The sequence below is a fragment of the Phocoena sinus genome, chromosome 8, assembly GCF_008692025.1.
Source record: "Phocoena sinus isolate mPhoSin1 chromosome 8, mPhoSin1.pri, whole genome shotgun sequence".
In the NCBI taxonomy this organism is placed as follows: Eukaryota; Metazoa; Chordata; class Mammalia; order Artiodactyla; family Phocoenidae; genus Phocoena; species Phocoena sinus.
Genome location: NC_045770.1, coordinates 109,601,284 through 109,628,619, shown reverse-complemented (window position 1 = coordinate 109,628,619; position 27,336 = coordinate 109,601,284). Strand labels below are relative to the sequence as shown.

The 27,336-nt window shown below is 65.0% G+C and overlaps 1 protein-coding gene across 1 annotated transcript; it reads left to right on the top strand.

The window, feature by feature from the left end:
- Positions 1-876: 876 nt before the first annotated feature.
- Positions 877-27,336, top strand: MUC5AC (mucin 5AC, oligomeric mucus/gel-forming). Its single transcript, XM_032641238.1, has 50 exons — positions 877-949; positions 2,527-2,601; positions 3,606-3,665; positions 3,840-4,101; positions 4,421-4,535; positions 4,902-4,992; positions 5,702-5,811; positions 5,934-6,147; positions 6,244-6,369; positions 6,593-6,710; positions 6,985-7,123; positions 7,357-7,467; positions 7,871-7,940; positions 8,033-8,170; positions 8,251-8,415; positions 8,804-8,898; positions 9,398-9,524; positions 9,700-9,955; positions 10,025-10,077; positions 10,330-10,430; positions 10,610-10,761; positions 10,908-11,046; positions 11,134-11,247; positions 11,396-11,575; positions 12,320-12,559; positions 12,788-12,944; positions 13,337-13,465; positions 13,714-13,876; positions 14,350-14,393; positions 14,486-14,671; positions 15,298-16,901; positions 17,304-19,773; positions 20,059-20,267; positions 20,827-21,001; positions 21,378-21,628; positions 21,736-21,919; positions 22,348-22,555; positions 23,021-23,199; positions 23,557-23,644; positions 23,754-23,857; positions 24,040-24,071; positions 24,423-24,594; positions 24,947-25,048; positions 25,204-25,241; positions 25,612-25,734; positions 25,813-25,911; positions 26,227-26,346; positions 26,478-26,541; positions 26,647-26,761; positions 27,141-27,336. The coding sequence occupies exons 1-50, from the start codon at positions 877-879 to the stop codon at positions 27,334-27,336; spliced, it is 10,536 nt and encodes a 3,511-aa protein (XP_032497129.1).

The following is a 27,336-nucleotide window of genomic DNA, read 5'->3' as shown; positions in this document are numbered from 1 at the left end:
GAGCAACTCCTGGGAGCCCCCTGGCCCCAGCCCCCGCCCCAGCAGGGTGGGGACCTTGCTCACCTTGCTGCCACTCCGCCCCAGGTAGAGCCTCCTGGCTGGGCTCACCTGTGGCAGTGGAGACCCCAGCCTTGGGGGGGGGTGCGGACCCCTGGGACGGAAGTCCAGCCGCAGCGCCTGGCTCCCTGATAGGCCCACTGTCTGAGGCTGCGTGTCCATCACACCAGGGCGCTTTCTCAACCAGAGCCCATCAGGGCCAAGACCACTGGGCCAGTTTCTGGGCTCGTTCAGTCGGCATCTCTCCAGCGCAGTGGACTCAGCCACCCCTGCCCCTCAAGGCCACAGGCCCACTTGTGACTGGAGCTGGCCTTGGGTCGCCCGCCCAGCTGGAGCACAGCCAGGCTCCCAGGCAGGACGGGTCGGGGGGCCGCACTGTGAGACGGGGTCCTGTCACTGGGGGTGCCGTGCCCTGAGCCCTTCTCCAGTGAGGGTGGGGCTGGCCACAGCAGCCCCGGCAGCAGGGAGGAGGCCAGTGGCCACTCCAGGTGCCAGGAACTCAGGGGTCTGGCGGCACGGCAGAGTGCCCAGGGAAGGTCCAGGGGCAGGGGCGTGGTGGAGGATGCCTGAGGCCAGGACTGGCGGACCCTCAGGGACCACGTCCCACCCGGCAGACACGCCCATCCCTGCCTGTCTTCAGCTGCCGGCCAGCCCGTAGCCAGTGGCCACTGTTTACCTGGGTGAGGGGAACCACAGGCCCTGCCCCACCCTCCCACGTGAGGCCCGTGGGGCTGGAGCCAGCTCTGGGACTACAAAAGGCTCCTGCAGACGCAGAGCCCTCCTCAGAGGCTGCCCTGGGGACTTCTCCCCCCACACACCATGGGTGTCGGCCGGAGGAAGCTGGCCCTGCTCTGGGCCCTGGGCCTCACTCTGGCTTGCGCCCAGCTCACAGGTAAGGTTCGTGCTGGCTTTCCCAGGCTGGCCCTGACCATGGCCCGGCACCCCTGTGGCACCCCCAAATCCTAGGGTGGCCCTGGCCCCCGGCGGGCAGCGGGCAGCTCTGAGGCCTTGTCCTGGGCTCTGGCCAAGCTGAGTGCATCCGTGAGCTGCTCTTCCAGCTTGTGGGGCTGGGGAGGGGTTCTTGGGGGCTGTGGGGTCCATGTGGGGGTTAGGGCTGGGAGCAGCCCAGTATCTATGAGCCCCTGGCTGCAGAATCTCATCCACACGTGCGTCTCTGCTGCTCTCTGCCCCCTGCCCCCTGCCAAGCCTGGTCTGAGCAGACTCTTGAACTCCTGGCCCAGCCTGGCAGAGCTGCCCACCTGCCTGGGACACCGCCCCCCACCCCACCCCGTGCATCCCCGGTTCAGAAGCTCGCTTTCCCTGTCTGTTTCTCTGTGGTGGGCTCAGTCCTAGGTGGAGGGTGTGATGAGGGCGGCTCACAGGCCCCACGGTCCTCGGAGGCCCCTTCCCATATGGGCCTGCGCCTCCCTCCTCTGCTTCCCAGGGGATAGCAGGGCCCTGGATGGGTGAGGGGTGGCTCTCAGGCTCCTGGAACGGCAGCTTGGGGAACATGCCGTGTTACCCAAGGTCCCCACTGCCCCAGGCGGCTCACACATCCCGGTCCCCAGTCTCCCGCTGCCACCAGACAGTCTCAGAACTGGGAAGCTCTCTCTCGAGTACTCCGGGCAAGGCTGCCCCACTGGATGTTCCCTGGACACATGGCAAGGATGCGTCCAGGTTGTCCCAGGTGATCTGAGAAATGGGGCCAGAACACCAGTGAGTGAAGCAGTGCTCCCTGGATCAGCCCCCCTTCCAGAGGAGGGCTGGGCCTCCCCTTCTGGGTGGGGGGCTGGGCACCCTCCTGCCATGCCAGCTCTGTGCAGGATGATGGCAAGCCCGTGTCTGGTGACATCCTGCACCTTTGGAACGGCCTCTGAGGACCCCAGAAATGAGGTTCTTGGGGTGGCCTCCAGGCCAACACTGCCTGTCCCTGGGCCCTGCCTACCTGACCTCCGTGGTGCTGGGCCCCTACCCGTGCAGTGGCCCTGAGCACCCCATTTTGGGTGCAGCTCTGTCCCCACTCTTGGTCCCAGATCCCCAACAGGCTCTGAATTTTCCTCCAGAGCTCTGGTTGCTTTGGACCAGCTGCAGCAGACCCGCGGCTTTACTGTCTGCTCCCTCGGTAGATGGACGGGGGCTGCCTGCCTGTCCCCCTACGTCCTGGGCCCCGGTGGACACTCGGTGGGCATGAATGAACAGTGAACAAAGGAATGGCCCCTGGAGAGACCAGCCGGGGTCACCCCACATGCTCATGGGGCCACCTGAGGGGGAGGTCAAGGGAGTGGTGGCCCAGCCGTGGGCCCGGGTGACCTCCAAGGCTCGGCAGCCTGGAAGAGATCCTCCCAGTGCCCCCGTCCGCACAGAGAATCCCACCATCTGGACTTTCCGCCCCTCCCTCCGTGCATCCTCTGAGGGGACGTGCCTGTCCTTTGGCCGGCTCAGGCCTAGCACCCTCTCCTCTTCCCAAAGGCCAGGGCCGGGACAGCACTGCAGAGCTCGGCTATGCGTACCCGGACCTCCCTCCTGCCCCCCAGGGGCCTGGCGGTGAGTGGATCCCCCACCTATCAGAGCGCCCCCCCACCCCAGCAGTCAAAGAGCCCTTGAGGGGCCATGGGTCACTCGCCTTGGGCCCTGCAGGCTGCTTGCCATCCCCATCCGGCGTGGCTGAGACAGGGTGACAGGCTGTCTGGGAGCTCACAGAATGTCCCTTTCTTCCTGGAGTTAACACCTGATACTCCAGTGGTGGCAGGGCGGGTGAGGGTCAGCCCCCAGCGCGGCCAGACGCCCCAGAGCAAGGGGAGGCTCGGGGACAGACCCAGCCACCTCCGTTTGCATGTCCCCAAAAGGGGTTCCCAGGGAGGCACACCTGTGCCTGATGTCAGCACCCAAGGGATTGCCCGTAGCTGCTGATGCGTTTGTTTTTTTTTTTAATCGGGGTGTAGTTTTACAATGTTGTGTTAGTTTCTACTGTACAGCAAAACGAAGTAGAGTTCCCTGTGCTATCCAGCAGCTTCTCAGTTGTTACCTATTTTATACATATTAGTGTATATATGTCAATCCCAATCTCCCAATTCATCCCACCCTCTTTTCCCCGCTTGGTGTCCATACGTTTGTTCTCTACGTCTGTGTCTCTATTTCTGCCTTGCAAACTGGTTCGTCTGTACCTTTTTCTAGATTCCATGAATATGTGTTAACATAGGATATTTGTTTTTCTGTTTCTGACTTACTTCACTCTGCACGACAGTCTCCAGGTATCGATTCAGGCATTTTTGAGATTCCGGGAGCAAGGAAGCCCCAGTGCAAACAGCATTCTGGGCCACGGGGTGTGAGAGCTGGGGCCCCTGGGGTGCTCTGCTCTCAGCCCACAGTGGTCCCCGCTGGCCTTGGTGTTCACACCGGCCGGGAGGCCATATACACGGCAGAACCCGGAGCCGGATCTAGAGTCCGCCAGACCCGAGCAGTCGCGGAGCCGCCAAAGCCTCTCGTGGGGGCTGAGCTGTGCCTGGGCCGTGGGGGTGAGGGCTGTGCATCACCCGCCGTTTCCACAGGCAACTCCCTCCGCGGGGCGACCATCCACCCGCCTCTGAGGAGCACCCCCCTGGTGCGAGGTGAGACCCCAAGAGGCAGGCGGGGTGCCGTGTTGGCTGAGCTCTGCCTCGTCAGACCTGGGGGGCGGGCAGGGGGACCGCGGCTTCCCAGGTGGATAAGGGCCCAGGTTTTGGGACGTCCGGGTGTCCCAGACTCGGCGCCCTCAGAAAGGCCCTGCTCTGTTCTGCCCACAGCCCTGAACGCGGCGCACGGCGGGCGGGTGTGCAGCACGTGGGGCAACTCCCACTACAAGACCTTCGACGGCGACGTCTTCCGCTTCCCCGGGCTGTGCAACTACGTCTTCTCCGCGCACTGCGGTGCCGCGTACGAGGACTTCAACCTCCAGCTCCGCCGCGGCCCAGGCCCCAATGCCACCGCGCCCAGCAGGGTCACCATGAAGCTTGACGGCATGGTCGTCGAGCTGACCAAGGGCTCTGTCTTGGTCAACAGCCTCCCGTGAGTCTGGGCCCTGGACGGCGAGGATGCTTCTGGGCCGTTGGGGGAGGGAAGTGCAGTTGTCCCAAGAGTGGGTCCCGGAGCGGTGCCCCCCAGGCCCCCATGTTCGGCCCCCTGCCCCACCCAGGGGCTCAGGCTCTTCCTCTGCCCCTGGAAGCGGCCCCTTCCTCGTTCTTCTGATGCCAGAGCTCCAGGCTCTTGTGGGCATGTTGACCTTGTCATACGTGTGACTGAAGGGACCCTCCCTGCCTGAAGTCCAGACCTATGCTGCCCGTCCCCTCATGCCCTATGGCGCCTCAGCTGGGCCCTCTCTCCGCAGAATTCAGCTGCCCTTCAGCCGCTCCGGAGTCCTCATTGAGCAACGCAGCAGCGGCGTGAAGGTGGCGGCCAGGCTGGGCCTGGTCTTCATGTGGAACCAGGATGACAGCCTCCTGGTGAGGTGGGGGGCTGGGCTCGGGGGACCAGGCACATGCCTCCAGCCTGACAGCCTCTCCAGGGAGGGAGGAAGGTGCTCTGGGCGAAGGAGGGTGGGAAAGCCAGACACCCCCAGCCCCGTAGCAGTGAGGATGGGGCCCAGATGCTAACGGGGCCCCAGGGTCCACACCCCTGATGGAGACCCTGCGTGTGGGGGTAGCTTCCTCCAGGACAGACCCCCTGCTCCGGGTCCCAGCCGCGTGGAGCAAATGGGGAGGGTCCTCTGTGAGGAGGCCCATCTGCTCCAGCCTGGGGAACCTCGTCTGTCCTTCTGGTCCGGGGCTGTCCCTGGCACGGCTGGAGTCTGATGTGTCCTCTCATTGCAGCTGGAGCTGGACCCCAAGTACGCCAACCAGACCTGCGGGCTCTGCGGAGACTTCAATGGCGTCCCCGTCTTCAACGAGTTCTTCTCCCACAGTAAGCCCCGGGGCGCGAGCCCCCCTCCCTGCCGCCTGCTCCAGCTCTGTGCTCCCTGGAAGCCTGCCTTCCAGGGTCCCAAGTCAGAGGTCTCAGTCTTCGCACCCACACGCGCACGCAGACCCACACACTCGAGGTCCAGCATGCACGCGCACCTACACCACGCACGTGTGCACAGACTCGGGCATGCCCCAGCACACGCTCTCGGCGGGGCAGCCCCCGCTGAGCCCTCCTGTTCTCAGTGCCCGTCACACACCCTCCTCTGAAATCGAAGACCTGCCTCCATCCAGACCCTGTCTCTGCTTCTTGGTCCTTGAGACTTTGCCAAGCAGTGGCCTTTTATATGACCCACACCCGCTGCAGCCCCGATCCCAGGGTCCCCACTGTCAGGCCCATGAAGCCCCACGCAGAGCCCATACGTAAGGGACTCCCTTAGGGGAAGCCTGCCCGAGTGCCCAGCAGTGGCCGGCAGGGGCCCAGGGTCACTCTCCAGCCCTGGGCCAGCGGAGCGTCAGTTAACGGACCTCAACCCGCTGCCCTGCAGCCCCGAATGCCCGGGAGTTCCTCATTTCATCTCCAGACTCCCTGAAAGTCCTGTGTAGCTGCTGCTTAAACTGGCGGTGTGGAAGGGGAAGGCCAGCGTAGCCCGGTCGCCCCGAGCGAGGGCCGCTGGGAGCCTGCAAAGAGCCCGGTGTTGTGCTTCTGTCAGACATCAGGCTGACCGCCACCGAGTTTGGGAATCTGCAGAAGATGGACGGCCCCACGGAGCAGTGTCAGGACCCTGCCCCTGAGCCCCCCGTGAACTGCTTGACCGGTTTTGTAAGTCCCAGAGTGAACGGGGGTGGCGTCTGGCTCCCACGGCCCCGGAGACAAGCCGAGGAGGGGGCCGTGAGCCAGGGGATGTTCCAGAGCCTGGACCGAGTGCCCCGGCTTTGCCCCAGGGCATCTGCGAGGAGATGCTGAGCAGCGAGCCGTTCTTGGACTGTGCCGCGCTGGTGGACGCCAGCAGCTACGTGGAGGCCTGCCGGCAAGATCTCTGCCACTGTGGCCAGGCCAACCTCACCAGCTGCCTCTGTCACACCCTTGCTGAGTACTCCCGCCAGTGCACCCATGCCGGGGGGCTGCCCCTGGACTGGCGGGGCCCCCAGCTCTGCCGTGAGTGCCCTGTGTGACCCCGGCCCTGCCATGCCGTCCCTTCTCGGGCCGGAGGCAGAGGCAGGGCGTGACACGCGCCCCATCTCCTCCCTGCAGCCCAGACGTGCCCCCTCAACATGCAGTACCGCGAGTGCGGGTCGCCCTGCACGGACACCTGCTCCAACCTGGAGCACTCCCAGCTCTGCGAGGACCACTGCATCGCCGGCTGCTTCTGCCCTGAGGGTGAGCCGGGGCCCCACCCCCTCTGGGCCCCCAGAATCACACAGATGCATTGTAGGTGCTCAGGAAGGAAGGCCGCTCTGACGTGGCCCGAGGTGTCCCTGGACCCCTGGGTCTGAGGAACCCTCCAGGGCAGGGCCACTGTGGGCAGAGGGCCTGTCCCCTCCACACACCCACATGGCAGGCACAGTCCGGCACCTGCCACGTGGCCTGCCTGCCTCTGCAGGGACGGTGCTGGATGACGTCGGCCACAATGGCTGCATCCCGGTGCCCCAGTGCTCCTGTGTGTACAACGGGGCTACCTACACTCCAGGGACCGGCTACTCCACAGACTGCACCAACTGGTAGGACCCTGGGCCCCTGCCCTCTCCTCCCCCGGAGATGCCCAGGGACAGCCCCTGCCTTCCGGTCCCCCTAGATGCGCCCGGGCCGGCCCCTCTGGGGGCTTGTCCTCTCCCACGTGGGTCCCCGGGCGGAGGCCAGTGGCTCTCTGGGCAGACGCTGATGGGCTCCAGTCTATGTGGTGATGCAGGCAGGCCTGGGCAAGTCTACCTGCCGTCTTGGGGGGTCGGGCTGCTCCCGGAGGCCAGCACCCACGTGGTCGCTCCCTGCTCTCAGCACCTGCTCTGGAGGCCGGTGGAGATGCCAGGAGGTGCCGTGCCCGGGCACCTGCTCGGTGCTGGGCGGTGCCCACTTCTCCACGTTCGACGAGAGGCAGTACACGGTACACGGGGACTGCAGCTACGTGCTGGCCAAGGTACATGGCCCCAGGGTCCTGCCCGGACAGAGCGGCTTTCAGGTCACGGGTCCACGTGTCCTTCCCCAGCCTGGGCTGCATGTAGGTGCTGCATTTGGGGCCACCTTGGGATCCCCGACGCCAAGTCCTCCAGGAAACCACCGGAGCTCTGGTCGGGCGGACGGATGGTGGGGAGGGGAGAGGATGAGGTGGGCCGGGGGCGCTGCGCTTTGTGTGAGGCCCTGTGTTTCCAGCCCTGTGACAGCAGCGCCTTCACCGTGCTGGCCGACCTGCGCAGGTGTGGACTGACCGACAGCGAGACCTGCCTGAAGAGCCTGACGCTGACCCTGGGCGGGGGGCACGTGGTGCGTGCAGACCCTGGGGTCGGGGTGTCCTTCACGGCAAGTGACCTCTGCCCGAGCCCTTGATCCCACATGGGCAGCAGGTGGCCGAGGCATGGCCCGAGGACCCTCCCACTGACTTCCTGCTTCCACCTCTCGTGGCTCTTTTGAGTGACCATCCCCAAAGGGAATAGCTCAGGGGCTGGCAGGGGGCCTCCACACCTCCCCCATGAGGCCAGGAAGTTTCTCTGCTGAAGTCGACTTTTTTACTTGAGTAAATCTCTTTGGTTTTCACGTCGCCAAAAAGCGGTCCGGTCCTCGCGGAAAGCTTAGCGGAGCAGGCTGAGCCTGGGGGATGGGGGGCCAGGTCATCAGCCCTCCTCTGCCCTGCGGAGGCCATCGTGAGCCCTGTCTTGTGCTTCTCCAGGTCTTCGTGGTAAAGGCCAGCGGGGAGGTGTTTGTGAACCAGATCTACACCCAGCTGCCCCTCTCGGCAGGTGAGGGCGCCTCCCTGCCCTGCCCCCTGACAGCCCCACCCCCTGACAGCCCCCTGCCCCGCCCACTGAGACCCGGTCCCCTGTGTCTGCAGACAACGTCACGCTCTTCAGACCCTCCACCTTCTTCATCATCGCCCAGACCCAGCTGGGCCTGCAGCTGGACATCCAGCTGGTGCCCGTCATGCAGGTGTTCGTGAGGCTGGCGCCCCAGCTCCAGGGGCAGACCTGCGGTAAGAGGGTCACCACCCAGCACCCGAGCCCACCCTCCGCAGCCCAGCACACAGGGGCCTCACGCCATCCCCGCCCCCAGGCCTGTGCGGGAACTTCAACCAGAACCAGGCCGACGACTTCCGGACCATCAGCGGCGTGGTGGAGGGCACGGCCGCCGCCTTCGCCAACACCTGGAAGACCCAGGCCGCCTGCCCCAACGTCAAGAACAGCTTGGAGGACCCCTGCTCCCTCAGCGTGGAGAACGGTATGTGTGTCCAGCAGCCCCGCGGGCCAACCTGGTGCTGGGGCCCCTGGGCCGGAGGTCTGAGCATACGCTCCTTGGGGGCCCGGCCTGAAGGGGGCGTCAGGTGGTAGGTAAACAGGCAGACTCAACATGCGTTGTTCTGGCCGGTGAGCCCCGGGAGGAGAGGATCAGGGTGCTGGGGGGAGTGGAGGCCCACCCTCCTTGCCTGCTCTCCTGGGGGACCGGGCTCGCGGGACGCTCGGGAAGCAGCCCGGGTCTGCTGACACCTGGCACTCCTTCACACGGAGCATAAGGGATTCCGGCTAAAAGGAAAGCTGCTCATCTCCATGTAGCTCCCGCCTGACGTGACCGTCCAGCCTCGCCGACCGCCCCCCTCCTCTGTCCACAGAGAAATACGCTCAGCACTGGTGCTCGCGGCTGACAGACCCCCACGGCCCCTTCACCCGCTGTCACGCTGCCGTGAGCCCCAGCGCCTACTACTCGGTAATGCCACCCACCTGCCTCTGCCCTTGGACCACTCGGCCACCCTCAGGGTCCCAGGGGCCATGGCAGCAGCGTCTGGGCCCAGCAGGTCTCTCAGTCTCCAGTTTCTCCCACCCCCATCCACTCACCCATCCACTCACTCACTCACTCACCCACCTGCTGTGGTTCTGAGTCCGTCCTCTCCTCCAGCTCCATGCTAGGCGCAGGGGCTACACCCAGGGAGTGAGTAGCCTGCTGGCCCCAGGGTGCAAATGAGAAACTGGTGTCTAAGGCTGAATACACAGGGATGGACCGCCGGGTCACACAGATGAGGGGCTGTGGTCCTTCCAGCACCCCCGCCCCCCAGCCCAGGGGCGTGATGGCAAGATCCTCTGTGCATGTTAGTGGGACCCCCGTGAGGCCCGGGGAGGGGTCCTGGGGAGGCAGGGGCTCCGGCAGCAGCACGGGGGAAGCTCACCGTGTGCGGCCTGGTGTCCCTGACATCCTGATGCCCCCCCAGAACTGCATGTTTGACACGTGCAACTGTGAGAAGAGTGAGGACTGCATGTGCGCGGCCCTGTCCTCCTACGTGCGGGCCTGCGCCGCCCGGGGCGTGCTGCTCGGCGGCTGGCGGGACGGCGTGTGCAGTGAGTGTCCCAGGGTGGATGTCCCAGGGCCCCCGTCCCCCAACCAGGCTCAGAGGCCAAGGAGCGCCCAGGCCAGTGCCCTGGGACCCCATCAAGGACGAAGGGCCTGGTGGGAACAGGGAAGCCAGGGGGGCCGGCCCTGTCCTGAGTGCTACCCCCTCCTGGCATCATGCAGCAAAGGCCATGACCACCTGCCCCCCGTCGCTGACCTACCTCTCCAACATCAGCACCTGCCAGCCCACCTGCCGGGCCCGGAGTGACGCGGACGTCACCTGCAGCATCAGCTTCGTCCCCGTGGACGGCTGCACCTGCCCTGACGGCACCTTCCTGGATGATACGGGCAAGTGTGTGCCGGCCACCAACTGCCCCTGCTACCATGGGGGCTCCGTGGTCCCCAACGGGGAGTCGACGCACAAGCAGGGGGTCGTCTGGTAAGAGCCCCTGCTGAGTGGGTGGGGTGGGCGAGGCTGGGGGGCTCTCTGGCCACTCTCTCCTTGCAGCACCTGCACCCAGGGCACACTGACCTGCATTGGAGGCCATGCCCCAGCTCCAGGTGAGCCCGGAGTGGGGGAGGGGGCCCTCGGTTATCTCTGCATGAAGTTACCTAAGTACGGGGTTAAATGCCCACGAGTCAGCGAGGCTGCTGGGTGTCCATCAGCGTCTCCTGGCTCAGCAATGTGGGCACCCTGCCCACGCACTCACACGCTCACCCCGGGGCGGCCAAATTCTGCCCTCGGGAGACACGTCCCTCAAGCGAGCCTGGTAGGTGGCGTCAGGGTCCCCTGAACGGCCCCTCCCTCACCAGTCTGTACCCCACCCATGGTCTACTTCGACTGCCACAATACCACGCTTGGGGCCGCTGGGGCTGGCTGTCAGAAGAGCTGCCACACCCTGGACATGGACTGTGTAAGTGTCCCCAGTGACCCCCTCCGACAACCCCACACCTGCTCGGCCCCCATGGGCACCTGTGGAGAAGCCCACTCACTGGCCCCAGGGGACCCCTGCCCGCAGGCTGCTGGTCCTGCATACCTGTGGCCCCGCTGCAGGCCCTGGGGGTCCACTAAGCTGTGTCTGCTCCCCCCCAGTACAGCTCCCAGTGTGTGCCCGGCTGTGTGTGTCCCCACGGGCTGGTGGCCACTGGCGACGGCGGCTGCATCCCTGTGTCCGACTGCCCTTGTGTGCACAACGAGGCCAGCTACAAGCCGGGCCAGATCATCCGGGTGGGCTGCAACACCTGGTATGGGGAGGGGCTCGGACCCCAACTGGGGGAGGGTTCCCTGCAGCGGGAGGCACTGCCCGGCCAGCAAGTCCTGCCCCCACCCAGGCAGGCAGCTGGGCCTCTAAGAGGGGGTTTGGGCCTGATGCCTGCCGCCCCTGCCCCAGCACCTGTAAGGGCAGGATGTGGCAGTGCACAGACCAGCCCTGCCCGGCCACCTGCGCGGTGTACGGCGACGGCCACTACCTCACCTTCGATGGGCAGCGCTACAGCTTCAGCGGGGGCTGCGAGTACACGTTGCTTCAGGTATGTGGCTGCCGAGCCCTCCCGCCGCCCCGCAGCCCTGCTGTGCTGCCCCGCGGTGCACGCTCAGTCGCATCCCGGCCCCCCCAGGACCACTGTGGGGGGGACGGCAGTGCCCAGGACGGCTTCCATGTCATCACAGAGGACGTCCCCTGTGGCACCACCGGGACCACCTGCTCCAAGGCCATCAAGATCTTCCTGGGGGTGAGCACTGGGTGGGGGCCTTGGTGGGGAGCCCCCAGGAAGGCTGCGCTCCCATGGCCGAGCTGGGACAGGGGCCGCAGGGCCATGGACCCGTTCGACAGGTAGCCAGGGTCCTCACCCAGACACTCGCCGGTCCTGCCCCACGCAGAGCTACGAGCTGAAGCTGAGTGACGGGAACATGGAGGTGATCGAGAAGGAACAGGGGCAGCTGCCACCCTTCTCCATTCGCCAGGTGGGCAACTACCTGGTGGTAGACACGGATGTCAGCCTGGTGTTGCTGTGGGACAAGGGGACCAGCATCTTCCTTAGACTCAGCCCCGAGTTCAAGGTGAGGCCCTGCCCGGGAAGGACGCCGCCCTCGCCCCAGACCAAGTGCCGGCCGGAGACGGGGGTGCGGGTGGGGGAGAGACAGAGAGAGATGGTGGAAAAACAGAGAGACACAGAGAGATAGAGAGAGACAGAGAGACAGACAGAGAGAAACCGAGAGGCAGAGAGACAGAGAGGAGGTGACGGTAGGAGACCCTCGGTCGTGTCCGGGTCCTGCAGCTGCTGGAAGAAATGACCCTGACTGGTGGCCCTTCTCTCGCAGTCTGGACACTAAGTCCAACCAGGTGCCCCAGGGCCACGTTCCCTCCAGAGGCTCGAGGGGAGGATCCTTCCCACCTCCTCCAGCTTCCGTGGCCCCAGGTGCCCCGTCAGCCCAACCTCTGCATATGACGTCCCTTTACCGTCTTCACTCTGTGTGTGTCTCTCGTCCTGTAAGGACACCGGCCACTGGTTCAGCCACCCCAGTCCAGGATGCCTTCATCCTAACTTGATTGCATCCGCAGAGACCCTACTTCCGCTTTGGGCCACACTCGTGGGTCCCGGGTCAGGGCCTGAGCCTGTCTTTGGGGGACACTCCGTAGCCACTAGGCTGCTTCTCCTGTGCCCTCCCCTCCTGGAGACTTCAGAGTCCAGTGGGACTCTTCCTGAGGGCCCCGGGGTTGGGCGGGGGGGAGCGAGTGAGGTCGCAGGGCCCCTCCTGCGCTTGCCCTGAGCCTGTGCCATCTCTACGTCTGTCTGTCCGCAGGGGAGGGTCTGCGGGCTGTGTGGGAACTTTGACGACAACGCCCTCAACGACTTCACCACGCGGAGCCAGTCCGTGGTGGGCGACGTGCTGGAGTTCGGCAACAGCTGGAAATTCTCCCCGTCCTGCCCGGACGCCCAGGCCCCCAAGGACCCCTGCACCGCCAACCCGTACCGCAGGTCGTGGGCCCAGAAGCAGTGCAGCATCATCAACGCTGTCACCTTCAGCGCCTGCCACGCCCACGTACGCGGGGTGCTCCTCCAGGCACCTGGGGAAGAAGGGACAGAAATGGGAGCAGTGGCTCTTTGCCGCCCTCTAGGGCCAGCTGTGGCCATGAGGACCCGTCTGGCCGGCCTCGTGGGACAACGAGCTCCAGGGGAAACCGGCCCAGGCCGACACCAGCTGCACTGATTCCCCGGAGCCCACAGGGATGGCGGGTCCCTCGGCATCTGAAGCCTCTCTCTCCCGTAGGTGGAATCGGCCAGGTACTACGAGGCCTGCGTGAGCGACGCGTGCGCCTGCGACTCGGGGGGTGACCGCGAGTGTTTCTGCACGGCTGTGGCCGCCTACGCCCAGGCCTGCCACGAAGCAGGCGTGTGCGTGTCCTGGCGGACTCCGGACATCTGCCGTGAGTGCCCACGGATGTGTCCGTCAAGGTGGGGCGGAGACACGGGGAGTGACAAGAGTGGTATTGAATGTGCGAGGGGAGGAAGGGCTTGAAGGGAATCAGCAGAGCACCCCCCCTCCATGGAGCCTGGCCGCAGTGGGTGGGCGTCCCTGACAAGTCAGCCAGCCCCCCTCCCCACTGCCCCCTCTTGCCCCTGGGCATCCCAGGCCCATGGCCTCTGAAGCCGCGTCCGGGAGGCACAGAGGAGGGACGTGTCTTCAGAACAGCTCGCAGGACTTGGTCAAGGATCGGGCTACGGGGGAGCCCCCCGGGGCTGTCCTTGCAAGGGCGGCACTCCACCTGGGGCCCCTGGGCCGAGCGCCTGGCCCTGAGCCTGCCCGCGTTGTCCACAGCCCTCTTCTGCGACTACTACAACCCCAAGGGCCACTGCGAGTGGCACTACCAGCCCTGCGGGGCCCCCTGCCTGAGGACCTGCCGGAACCCCCGCGGCCAGTACCTGCACGACGTCTGTGGCCTGGAAGGTGCGCTGCTGTCCTGCTGGTCTGGGCGGGGCCGTGCTGGGGAGACGGTGGTTGGGGCCAAGGTTTGTCCTGGGGATCCTGGGACCCTCGGCCAGGCTGGGCGGCTCCTGACCCCTCGTGGTGCTTTTGCGGCCATAGCCTCAAGCTCCCCACGGCGTGGTGGGGCCCAGGGCTGGGGACTGAGTCGAGGCGGGGCTGAGGCAGTGGGCAGTTGGTGTGGCTGGGACTCAGGCCTCTCTGGTCCCCAGGCTGCTACCCCAAGTGCCCATCAGAGGCCCCCATCTTCGATGAGGACCAGATGCGATGTGTAGCTTCATGTCCAACCCCGACCCCACCACTGCCCTGCCGTGTCCAGGGCAAGTCCTACCGGCCGGGCTCTGTGGTGCCCTCGGAAAAGAACTGCCACTACTGGTGAGGCGCTTGGCGGGAGCCGCGAGGACCCTGGAGCACGTGGGGGATTCGCCCAGCCCTCCGCTACTGGGGAAAGGCCCCAACTGGCCACCCTCCAGCAGAGCCTCCCTCCTTCAGGGCCAGAGGGTCCCCCGGCCTGGGTTTTCTGTGGGGTCCAACAGGGAGCTTCCTTTATGCAGGATGAGGGTGGGGGGTCTGGGGGTGAAGAAAGGGGCCAGAGGGGAAGCTGAGTCATGACACGGCCCAAGGACCTCTGGGAAGACACCCTGGAGAGGGAGTGGCCTTCAGAAGGTCCAGGGGGCTCAGTGGCCATGCTCGAGTTGCCTTCTCTGGTCATTGATAGGAAGGGCTCCCTGAGAGGGCGTGACCTCTGGGGCTGAGGCGTGGCCCCCAGGGACCCCAGTGGGGCTTCCCCTGCCTGCCTGCCCCTGGGTGAGTCTCCGCCCCTAGACTCATCTCCCTTCTGTCGCCAGCGTTTGCACCGAGAGTGGCGTGCAGTGCACCTACAACTCTGAGGGTGAGTGGTGGGCGGCCCTCCTTGCGCCCGGGGTCTCGGGTCCCTGCCTGCGCCCTGGCCCCCTAACCGCCTGGCTGCTGTCCTCCCCACAGCCTGTGTCTGCACCTACGATGGGAGGCGCTTCCGTCCCAGGGAAGTCATCTACCACACGACAGACGGCACGGGGGGCTGCATCTTCGCCCACTGTGGGGCTAACGGCACCATCGAGAGGAGGGTCGAAGACTGCAGCGCTACCACCCCCACCCCCCAGACCACCTTCGCCTTCTCTACACCGATCGGTAAGGCAGACAGGCGGGGTGCCGACCGGGTGGTGCCGTCCCCCCACCCCTGGCCCCAAGCGGCAGGAAGGAGCTGGGACGGGACAGAGGGCATGTACCTGTGCCGGTCAGCCCGCAGCCACCGCGAGGCTGGCAGGACCCGTGTCCCCAGTCATGCTCTCAGGGCTGCGGCACCCAGCATGGGTGGGGCAGGGGCTGTGAGCAAAGCTACCCCAGGTTAGCTCCTGGGGAGAGGACCACGGGAAGCCGGCTGGGGAGTCCCTGCCTGGATCCACTGCTCTCCGATCGCCTTGCGTCGCACCAGGGCCAGGCACCTCCGCATCCTAACCTCTTCTAAGGGTGACTTAGGGCCTTATTAGAGCTTCCCCCGAGGGTGAAGAGCCCCTGTAGCTCTGGCTTTAGATTCCGGGGAGCTTAATTCACCCCTTGACTCAGCTGCGGTGAGCTTTACCCCTGCCAGGTTTGGGCATATCCCGGACGCTTGGCGACTGCCCTGTCTCCCAAGTTCCCGTCATGGGTGGAGACAGACAGGTAGCTGACACTGACAGAGGGGGCGGGGGGTGGCGTCCTCAAGGAGTGTGGGGAGCCCTGGCCCCTGACGCTCGCCCTTTCTCTCCTGCCCTCAGTCGTGAGCTCGACGCTTCCACCCAGCACACCCCCCAGCCCGTCCGAAAAGACAGCACACGCTCCGAGCTCGGCCCCGGCCACCACCCCGGGCACATCCCCTGGACCAACCCCTCCCACAGCCTCCGCCCCACCCTCGTCCCGGCCCCGCTGTGGGGAGGAATGCCAGTGGTCTCCATGGCTGGATGTCAGTCGTCCGGGATGGGGCATAGACAGCGGTGACTTCGACACGCTGGAGAACCTCCGTGCCTACGGGTACCAGGTTTGCCGAGCACCGAGGGCGGTGGAGTGCCGAGACGAGAGTGCCCCCGAGGTGCCGCTGGAAGTCCTGGGGCAGCGCGTGGAGTGCAGCCCGACGGTGGGGCTGACCTGCTACAACAGGGACCAGGCCTCTGGGCGCTGTGACAACTACCAGATCCGGATCCTGTGCTGCTTCTCCCGGGCCTGCCCCCCTAGCAGTACAGAGACCACCCTGCACGCGACCCTCAGCACAACTGAAACTGGGCCCACGCCAGGACCCAGCAGGGTTACATCTGTGCCGACAGGGAGCGCAGGTTCCTCAGCCCCTGTCACCACACTTGGCCCAACCACTGCCTCTACGACTAGCAAAACACCTGGCCCAGGTACCTCAACAACTGGGAAAATAACCCCCTTGACTCCTAGCCCAAAGCCAGTTTCAACAACAGTTTCAACCACAACCTCTGTGTCAACCACAACCCCCGGGCCCTCGAAGGGGACCTCATCTGAGCCAACCCAGGTCACCTGTTTAAAAGAAACGTGCACCTGGACCAAGTGGATTGACGGCAGCTACCCCGGGGCAGGGAGGAACAGTGGAGATTTTGACAGTTTTCAGAATCTGAGATCCAAAGGTCATAAATTTTGTGCAAACCCCAAGAACGTGGAATGCCGGGCGGAAGTCTTTCCCAACACCTCACTGCAGGCACTGGGGCAGAACCTGATCTGTGACAAAAACGTGGGGCTGATTTGCTGGAACAGAGACCAGCTGCCCCCCATCTGCTACAACTACCAAATCCGGATCCTGTGCTGTGAGGTGGTGGACGTTTGCAGAACAAAGGCCACACCCCCTACCACACCTGGGCCCACACAGACGACCACAGGTGAAACCAGCACTGCCTGGACCACTGCAACGTTCTCGTCTTCCACACAACACAGCACTGCCAGCTCGGCACATGTGCCCACAAGAACGAGGGTCACAACCAGAACAACTGAGCAGTCCCCTCTGGGGACCACCTCCTGCCAGCCACAGTGCACATGGACCAAGTGGTTCGACGAGGACTTCCCATCTCCTGGGCCCCACGGAGGAGACTTTGAAACCTACAGGAACATCGTCAGAAGAGGAGAGAAGATCTGTCGCCGACCCGAATACATCAGCGCCCTGGAGTGCCGAGCCGAGAACCACCCGGACGTCGGCGTCCAGAGGCTGGACCAGGTGGTGCAGTGCATTCCGGAAGTGGGCTTGGTGTGTCGGAACCGGGACCAGAAGGGCAAGTTCAGGATGTGCCTCAACTACGAGGTGCGCGTGCTGTGCTGTGAGCCCCAGAAAGGCTGCCCTGTCACACATGTCACAGTTCCCAGCACCTCAAGTGTGAGTGTCACCAGCCAGAGGGGGACCACCTCCCATGAGGCCACATCCAGTGCAACCACGGTGCAGACAACCAGTTCAACCGCAGTGCCCATAAGCAGCGCCACCACCGTGGAGACAACCGGCCCAACCACAGCTCCTACAACCAGCACCACCACTGTGGAGACAACCGGCCCAACCACAGCTCGTAGAACCAGCACCACCACTGTGGAGACAACCAGCCCAACCACAGCTCGTAGAACCAGCACCACCACTGTGCAGACAACCGGCCCAACCACAGCTCCTACAACCAGCACCACCACCGTGGAGACAACCGGCCCAACCACAGCTCCTAAAACCAGCACCACCACTGTGGAGACAACCAGCCCAACCACAGCTCGTAGAACCAGCACCACCACTGTGCAGACAACCGGCCCAACCACAGCTCCTACAACCAGCACCACCACTGTGGAGACAACCGGCCCAACCACAGCTCCTACAACCAGCACCACCGCCGTGGAGACAACCGGCCCAACCACAGCTCCTAAAACCAGCACCACCGCCGTGGAGACAACCGGCCCAACCACAGCTCCTACAACCAGCACCACCACCGTGGAGACAACCAGCCCAACCACAGCTCCTAAAACCAGCACCACCACTGTGGAGACAACCAGCACAACCACAGCTCCTACAACCAGCACCACCACTGTGGAGACAACCGGCCCAACCACAGCTCCTACAACCAGCACCACCACTGTGGAGACAACCGGCCCAACCACAGCTCCTACAACCAGCACCACCACTGTGGAGACAACCGACCCAACCACAGCTCCTACAACCAGCACCCCCACTGTGGAGACAACCGGCCCAACCACAGCTCCTACAACCAGCACCACCGCCGTGGAGACAACCGGCCCAACCACAGCTCCTACAACCAGCACCACCACTGTGGAGACAACCAGCACCACCACTGTGGAGACAACCGGCCCAACCACAGCTCCTACAACCAGCACCACCACTGTGGAGACAACCAGCCCAACCACAGCTTCTACAACCAGCACCACCACTGTGGAGACAACCAGCCCAACCACAGCTCGTAGAACCAGCACCACCACCGTGGAGGCAACCAGCCCAACCACAGCTCCTAAAACCAGCACCACCACTGTGGAGACAACCAGCACCACCACTGTGGACACAACCAGTACAACCACAGCTCCTACAACCAGCACCACCACTGTGGAGACAACCAGCCCAACCACAGCTCGTAGAACCAGCACCACCACCGTGGAGGCAACCAGCCCAACCACAGCTCCTAAAACCAGCACCACCACTGTGGAGACAACCAGCACCACCACTGTGGACACAACCAGTCCAACCACAGCTCCTACAACCAGCACCACCACTGTGGAGACAACCGGCCCAACCACAGCTCCTACAACCAGCACCACCACTGTGGAGACAACCAGCCCAACCACAGCTCATAGAACCAGCCCCACCACTGTGGAGACAGCCAGCCCAACCACAGCTCCTAAAACCAGCACCACCACTGTGGAGACAACCAGCCCCACCACAGCTTCTACAACCAGCACCACCACTATGGAGACGACCGGCCCAACCACAGCTCCTACAACCAGCACCACCACTGTGGAGACAACCGGCCCAACCACAGCTCCTACAACCAGCACCACCACTGTGGAGACAACCGGCCCAACCACAGCTCCTACAACCAGCACCACCCCTGTGGAGACAACCGGCCCAACCACAGCTCCTACAACCAGCACCGCCACTGTGGAGACAACCAGCCCAACCACAGCTCCTAAAACCAGCACCACCACTGTGGAGACAACCAGCACAACCACAGCTCCTACAACCAGCACCACCACTGAGGAGACAACCGGCCCAACCACAGCTCCTACAATTAGCACCACCACTGTGGAGACAACCAGCCCAACCACAGCTCCTACAACCAGCACCACCACTGTGGAGACAGCCAGCACCACCACTGTGGAGACAACCAGTCCAACCACAGCTTCTACAACCAGCACCACCACTGTGGGCACAACTGGCCCAACCACAGCTCCTACAACCAGCACCACCACTGTGGAGACAACCAGCCCAACCACAGCTCGTAGAACCAGCACCACCACTGTGGAGACAACCAGCCCAACCACAGCTCCTACAACCAGCACCACCACTGTGGAGACAACCAGCACAACCACAGCTCCTACAACCAGCACCACCGCTGTGGAGACAACCAGCACAACCACAGCTCCTACAACCAGCACCACCACTGTGGAGACAACCAGCCCCACCAAAGCTCCTACAACCAGCACCACCGCTGTGGAGACAACCAGCCCAACCACAGCTCCTACAACCAGCACAACTTTTGTCTCTATACCTGAAACAACCCACTCCCAACCCTGGACCACCTCCTGCCAGCCACAGTGCACATGGACCAAGTGGTTCGACGAGGACTTCCCATCTCCTGGGCCCCACGGAGGAGACTTTGAAACCTACAGCAACATCGTCAGAAGAGGAGAGAAGATCTGTCGCCGACCCGAATACATCAGCGCCCTGGAGTGCAGAGCCGAGAGCCACCCGGACGTCGGTGTCCAGAGGCTGGACCAGGTGGTGCAGTGCAGCCCGGAAGTGGGCTTGGTGTGTCGGAACCGGGACCAGAAGGGCAAGTTCAGGATGTGCCTCAACTACGAGGTGCGCGTGCTGTGCTGTGAGCCCCAGAAAGGCTGCCCTGTCAGCTCTGTGACTCCAAGTCCCCAGCCCTCACTCTCTCCAGAGTTCACCACCCCCACGGTTTCCCTGGTGACCTCCCCTAGCTCCGCAGCGCCCTCCACATCCACGTGCTACTGCAGTGTGGCCCCCAGGTTATACTCCGCAGGTATGTGTACCCTACCTGGGTGTGTGCTGTGTGCTGACCCTGGTCACTGTTGTCCTGGTCACAAAACTACGGTGTTAAGGGGAGGGAGGGGTGCCTTGTCTTTGCGAAAGGGCTAGGTCTTGCGTATAGGAAGGCAGTAAGCCGTCTCTGAGGATATGCCATCTACACCTGGGAAGGAAGGCCACCTGCCAGCCCAGCACCCAGGTGGACCACCAGCCTGGTTAGAGTCCCTCCTGGTGATCGCTTCTTGGCTCTCCTAGTGCTCTCCCGTTCCTTTTCTTGCAGGATCCATCATTTACCAGCAGACGGACCTCTCCGGGCACTGCTATTATGCCCTTTGCAGCCTGCACTGCCACGTGGTCAGGCGGACCGACCACACCTGTCCCACCAGCACACCGCCTCCCGCCCCGGCCACCTCCACGCCAGCGTCCTCCCCTTCTGCCTCTGTGCCCGTTACTCAGCGAGGGTGCCCAAATGCAGTCCCCCCGAGAACGGTAACCTCGCCTTTTCTGCCCTTCTCGGGGGCTCGGGGCGGCCAGGGCAGGGACCCTCAGCATTATTCAAAGTAGGCTGTGGTAAGCAATTATACCCCAATAAAGATGTTTAAAAAAAAAAAAAAAAAAAAAAAAACAAAGTAGGCTGTGGCATCAAGGGCGCATGAAGGTTGGTGACCCCTTGGCTGATGTAGGCTGACCACGGCAAGCAGCCATTTCTGGTCCTCCAGAACTTCTGGAAGGGGGTGCCAGGAGCGTGGGGCCCCTATAAAGGGGGCTAGAGCAGGTGACCGATGCTCCAGACAGGGTCAAACGGCCAAGGAGTGGAAACAGTGGGTGGGTGCAAATGGGCAGAGGGGGAAGGGGGCAACCTCCAACACCCGGAACCCCTCCCAGTCAGCCGGGCGCTCGGGGGGGTGCTGGGGGAGGAGAGGCCTGGTGTGAGTATTGGTCCCAATCCCGGTGGCTCTTCTCTCCCCGGAGACCCAGGCGAGCCCTGAGCCCCGAGGGGTGGGCGCCGGGTCAGGGCAAGGCCCTGCAGCAGTCTTTGCTTCCGCAGAAAGGCGAAACCTGGGCCATGCCCAACTGCTCTGAGGCCACTTGTGTGGGCAACGGGGTCATCACCGTGAGGGCACGCCAGTGTCCAAAGGTGCAGAAGCCCATCTGCGCCAACGGCTACCCCGCTGTGATAGTAGCCAACCCGGAGGACTGCTGCCCACTCTACGAGTGCAAGTGTGAGTTGGCGGGGCCGGGGGTGGCAGCCATGGCAGAGAAGGCGGGATGGAATCGGTGGGACCCAGGAAGGACTTCCCAAGGTCAGGGCAGCGGTGGTGGCACCCAGCCTCCTCCCCAGGTGCCCGGCGGAACCCTGCCCAAGCCCAGAGCAGCCGGGCCACGCAGGCGCGAGGGGGCGTCCGGAGTCTGGTCCCACCTCTTGGCCTCTTTGGGCACCTACTGGACAGAGTTTTATGTGCCGTTGGCGTGTGGGTCCCGACAACAGGGCAGTCGCCTGCTCCGCTTGGCGCGGGACACACCTGCCCCTGTGGGAGCCCCGGGGCGGTGGGAGGAGGCCCGTAGTGCGGCCAGGTAAGGCGGCTCGTCCTCCCGCAGGCGTGTGTAGCCGCTGGGGCAAACCCCACTACGTCACCTTTGATGGCACGTACTACACGTTTCTGGACAACTGCACGTATGTGCTGGTACAGCAGATCGTGCCCGTGTTCGGACACTTCCGGGTGCTGATCGACACCTACTTCTGTGATGCTGAGGATGGGCTGCCCTGCCTACAGTCCATCATCATCGAGTACCAGCAGGACCGCGTCGTGCTGACCCGCAAGCCCGTCGGAGGGGTGATGACCAGTGAGGTGGGGACGCCCTCCGGGCAGCCCCCGTTTGTGCCGGGCGGACTCGGGGCGCCAGGCACTGGCTGATCGCCACCCGGTTCTCTTTCCCTCGCCGGGTCCCCGTCTAGATCATCTTCAACAATGAGGTGGTCAGACCCGGCTTCCAGAAAGACGGCATCGTTGTCTCCCAAATCGGCATCAAGATGTACGTGACCATCCCCGCCCTTGGTGTCCAGGTCATGTTCAGTGGCCTCATCTTCTCCGTGGAGCTGCCCTTCAGCAAGTTCGCCAACAACACGGAGGGGCAGTGCGGTGAGCGCTCGGCCCCAGCCCCGCTCTGGCCCTCCGGGCTCTGGGCCCTTTCTCTGGCCGGGAGTGTCTGGTGTGCGAAGGGTCGGCCTCAGGTGTGTCCCTCCAGGAACTGCATTCTTGGCTGGGGGTGAGGCCGCCCGTGTGGCACGGAGCCTCCAGGTGATTCTGCTTTCCAGCTGCACCAAGAATGTGCGGCCACACGGCCCAGGGGCCTGGCCATGTGGCCCATACGTGAGGCCTCTTTGGGAACTGCCCCGGGGTCTGGCTTCTTGGAGGCAAAAGAAAGCACAGGGAGGTCAGGGGACAGGTCCCACGGCAACCCATCGAGTGCTGCGCGGAGACGCTGGGGCCCGGCCCCCAGCGCCCCAAGGGAGGGTGAGGGTGCCTCTGCTTTCCCCAGCTGACTGACCGCTGCTTCCACGCCCCAGGCACCTGTACCAATGACCAGAAGGACGAGTGCCGCCTGCCCGGGGGGGCGGTGGTACCCTCCTGCTCCGACATGCCCCGCCACTGGAATGTGACACGCCCCGGCCAGCCATCCTGCAGCAGGCCTCCCCTGATGCCCACCACAGTTGAGCCCAAGAAAACGTCCACCTCGTGCCTACCTTCGCCAATCTGCCAGCTGATTCTAAGCAAGTGAGATTCCCTGACAGGGCTGGGGTGTGGGGGGTATCAAGTAGCCCTGCTGATCCCACGCTGCCTGGGAGATAGGAAGGAGTGGGCGGGCCTGCAGGGGGCTCCAAGGGAGAGGGGCCACAGCTGCTGGAACGCCAGGCGCAGAGCCCAGCGGGGCTCGTGGCGGGTCGGCCTCTGAGGCGCTGAGGCAGCTCATGGTGGCTCCGGGCATAAGTCCTCAGCCAGTGGCAACACCCGGGCGTGCAGGGCACGGGGGGAGCCCAGCGGAGAATCTGCAGAAAGAAAAGCTGTGTTGCAGCCAGACACCCTCCCCGCCGCACACAGATGGCCCCAGGGGCTGGGGTCCCTCAGCACACAGGTCGGCCCAGTGACGCCTCTCCCTCGGGGCCCTTCATTAGGGAAAGCCTACAGCCTGGCAACCCCACCACGGAGCTGCCCCATGACCCGTGTGTCCCTGTGCTGCAGGGTCTTCAAGCCGTGCCACTCGGTGATCCCCCCGTGGCCATACTACCAAGCTTGCGCCTTTGACCAGTGCCACGCGCCCACGGTGGACTTGGGGTGCTCCAGCCTGGAGCTGTACGCCGCCCTCTGTGCGTCCCTCAGCGTGTGCATCGACTGGCGGGGCCTGACCACCCACGAGTGCCGTGAGTGCCCCCTCCCCCCGCCCCAGAGTGCCCCGTCCCGCTGGGCGGTGGCAATCAGCATGTTCGAGGGGACAGACACACTGGGCAATCCATGGGTGGGCTTGGGTGGTCAGGGTGGGCTTCCGGGAGGAGGAGGGCTGAGCCCAGGATGGAGTGCATTTGTTTCCTGGAGGGACAAGAGGGGGCATCCAGGTCAGAGCACCTGGGCCCAGGGTGCAGGGGTCCAGGGCTCGGACAGGCTGGCCGGTGCAGGGCACACAGCAGGTGCCTGGGCCAAGAGCTCCAGCCAGCGGGACCCAGGCCAGGGCTCGCTTCTCGTGCCCTCCGGCCTCAGGTGTGGCCTCACCCTTCGCGCAGCTTTCACCTGCCCTGCTGACAAGGTGTACCGGCCCTGCGGCCCGTCCAATCCTTCCTACTGTTACATGAACGACAGTGCCAATACCCTGTAAGCACCTGCCCTCTCCCTCTGGGACACACCCACCCCGCCCTGTGTCCCCAGGCCGCCTCTCCCCATCCTGGAGGTCACGGCCCCGCTCACCCTCCGCTCCCCACAGGGCCCTCCCGGAAGCCATTCCCATCACGGAAGGCTGCTTCTGCCCGGAGGACATGACGCTGTTCAGCTCGAGCTCGGAGGTCTGCGTGCCAGCCAACTGCAGCAGTACGTCCCTGGGGCTGGGCTTGGGGCTTCCATGCACTGGCCCCTCGGGCTCTGCACTTCTCAGCCAGACCCCAGGGCTTTCCACCACAGCCTAGGTTTCCCCCAGCCCCTGACACCGGGTCTGCCCGTGACGGGCTGGGGGCCGTGGAAGCCCAGCGAAGACGTCCTCTCTTTTCCTCCAGGTTGCATGGGGCCTGACGGGGAGCCTGTGGAGGTGAGTGTGGCACCCTCGGGGGACTCAGAGGAGGGGAAGGGAGGGGCCAGGTTTTCCTGAGCAAAGACTCAGGAGGCCTCCTTGCACGGTCCTGGAGGAGGGTGGGTGCTGGCCCCAAGGCTGGCCGCATCCCGCCCTCCCTGGAGACAACCCCCGACCCTGCTCCCACATAGTGAAGGTGGGGACGGTGGGGAGGGAGGCCGGTCGCCCGCACAGCCCCCTCCCACCCCGCCTCCTGGCCCTCATGGGCCTCCCAGAGCCCCAGCAGCCCTCAGCCCCGCCCACACTTTGGAAGACCCCTTGCAGGCCCTCAGCCGTGGGCCCGGGGGTCCCATGTCCTTCCCCTAACAGCCTGGCCACACTGTCAGCGTGGGCTGCCAGGAGTGCACCTGCAAGGGCGGCACCTGGACTCTGAGCTGTCAGACTCGGCCCTGCGCCCCGCCCCCCGCCTGCCCCGGGGCCGGCTTCGTGCCAGTGCCTGCGGCCCTGCAGACCGGCCAGTGCTGTCCCCAGTACACCTGCGGTGAGCCCCAGGCCGGGCGGGGGCGCACGTGCACAGGCTCAGGGCTGGCCAGCTCTGCCCCTGCAGGGTCCCGAGGTGCTGGCACCTGGCGGCACCCCCCAGGAGGGTGGTGGGCATACCCTCCCTGTATGTGACTTCAGCTGCTGACCCCCAGCAGGAAGGCTCAAGGGTGAGGGGTACCACGGAGGTCAGCACCGAGCAGAAGCCTCGTCCCCTGTGGCGGTGGGCACCCCCTGGAGAGCCTACCACCTGTCCACTGGGTAGTCAGTACTCCTGGAGACCCCCAGGGAGAGGCGACACTCAGGCTTGGGAGGGAGGCAGGTGCCCTGACACCCCCTTCCGTCTGCTGCAGTCTGCAACACCACACACTGCCCCGCGCCCGTGGACTGCCCGGAAGGCTCGCGCTCCATCCTGGCCTATGAGGAAGGGGCTTGCTGCCCGACCCAAAACTGCAGTGAGTGTCCTGGCTCAGCGGCGGCCAGGCTGGGGGGAATGTGGGCCGTCGCCCGGGACTGGGATGCTGTAGTGGCGGCGCGGGCAGCTGCTACTCGGGAGGCCGGCGGGACAAGGGGACGGTGGGTCTGCAGGTCTGCCTTCTCCCCTGAGCAGGCTGGACCGTCTGCAGCATCAACGGCACCTTGTACCAGGTAAGAGCCAGCCGAAGGTCAGGCCCCCTGGTGCACAGGGACCAGAGTCCCCCCCGTCCTGCCAGCTTCTCCCCGAGGCTGGGTGGCCTTTGGAGCAGCAGTGGGTTCTTCTGGGACCACAGCCCCTGTCCTGAACTTGAGAAGGTCCCCAGCCTCTCTCTCCCCATGCCGGGTCCTCCAGAGCATGTGACCTCCCTGGAGGAACAGCCTTGGGGCTCTGTCCCCAAGGCCGGGACCCCAACCAGGAGGCACTACTGAGGGTCACCTCAGGGGAAGAGTCTGCCTGGCGGGGGCAGGCCTGGAGGGGATGTCCGGGAGGGCGGGGGCACCAGGCCCAGCTGGGAAGACACTGTCGCCTTGACTCCCCCAGCCTGGTGCCATAGTTTCCTCGAACCTGTGCGAAAAGTGTTGGTGTGAGTTGCCCGGTGGCCCCCAGTCGGACACGGTCGTGATCAGCTGTGAGACCCAGATCTGCAGCACCCATTGCCCCGTGGTGAGTGCCCCCCTCACACTCCCACCCCCACGCAGCGCCCAGCCGGGGCTCAGGCCACACACCCTGCCCCCCTCCCAGGGCTTCGAGTACCAGACACAGAGCGGGCAGTGCTGTGGCACGTGCGTGCAGGTGGCCTGTGTCACGAACGCCAGCGACAGCTCTGCTCACCTCTTCTACGTGAGTAGCGGTCACGGGGCCTTGGGGTGAGTTCCGGGCGGGGCTGGCCACAGGCTCCAGGGGGGCCAGCCCCACCCCTGCACAGGGGGGCCGCCGGGGGCACACAGCGACAGCGGGGGTGCTGGGTGGATGGCTTCCTGGTGCACTGGGGCCCCTGGGGAGCCGTCAGTGCAAGGCGGGCGCAGGGCAGAGGCCGCGGAAGCCTCTGGACGCCCGTGGGCTGGGGGCTGACAGACAGACGGATGCAGCACCCTCCCCTGCTGGAAGGGGGGCCTTGGGGAGGGCCACTCACTTGCTGGCTGGGCCTCCTTGCAGCCCGGCGAGTCCTGGTCAGACCCGGGGAGCTACTGCGTGACACACAAGTGTGAGAGGCAGCAGGGTGGGCTCGTGGTGGTGACCACGAAGAAGGCGTGTGCCCCCCTCGGCTGTCCAGCGGTGAGTCCTGGGAGCCCGCCTGCCCTGCCCAGGGGGGTCGACAGTGGCCACGGGAGGATGGGGCCCTGCATGGGAGTGGGCGCCACCGTCTTGCGTCCCTGCCCTCGCCAACGGCATCTCTGTCCTCACAGGACGAGGCTCGGCTGAGCGAGGACGGCTGCTGCCTCTCCTGCCCCCAACCCCCAGCCCAGAACAGTGAGTGGGCGTGTCTGCCAGGGGCGGGGGACGCAGGAGGCGGCGGGGGGCGGGGGGCGCCTGGCCAGGGCTGACCTCTGCGCCGCCTCCTGTGTCCCTCCTCAGGGTCGACCTGCGCCGTGTACCACGAGCTTCAGGTCCTCCGGCAGCCAGGCTGCAGCTCCGTGGGGCCCGTGCGCCTCACCTACTGCCAGGGCAACTGTGGGGCCACCACCTCCGTGTACGTGAGTCCCTGACTCGCCCAGGGCAGACCCGCAACTCCCCCACCCCTGGCCCACAGAGGGCTCCCGCAGGGCAGGGCCCGGGGCGGGCAGACAGGGGCAGGATGGGGGGGGCCGGGGGCCAGCAGGGGGCTGGGCCGGGGGCCAAGGACGGCTCGCAGCCTGTCCGGACTCACACTCTTCTCTTTACTGAGACCCCAGACTCGGGGTCCCCACTGGTGACCTGCTGGTCAAGTGGTTGCTGAGAGGCTGCTGGGCCCCCCCCCCAGCCTTTGGGGGCTCAGAAGGAACCACAGGCCCTCAGCTGCCGTGACTGGCTCGCGGGAGCCACTGTTAAACGCCCCCGCGACCTCTGGCTCAGGCGGCCCCTGCCCGCAGGTACTCCCTGGAGGCCCGCGCCGTGGAGCACAGGTGCAGGTGCTGCTGGGAGCTGCGGGCCTCTCTGCGGCACGTGACCCTGCGCTGTGAGGACGGCTCCAGCCAGGCCTTCAGCTACACCGAGGTGCAGGAGTGCGGCTGCGTGGACCTGCCCTGCGACTCCCACGGGGGCCCCAGCCGCTCAGGGGAGGTGTAG

Bases quoted from the DNA above. Each gene is read 5' to 3' on its own strand.
- MUC5AC (XM_032641238.1), top strand. From the start codon at position 877: ATGGGTGTCGGCCGGAGGAAGCTGGCCCTGCTCTGGGCCCTGGGCCTC. The intron at 9,956-10,024 runs GTAAGAGCCCCT...CTCTCCTTGCAG, and splicing joins CACAAGCAGGGGGTCGTCTG to CACCTGCACCCAGGGCACAC. The intron at 11,576-12,319 runs GTGAGGCCCTGC...GTCTGTCCGCAG, and splicing joins GACTCAGCCCCGAGTTCAAG to GGGAGGGTCTGCGGGCTGTG.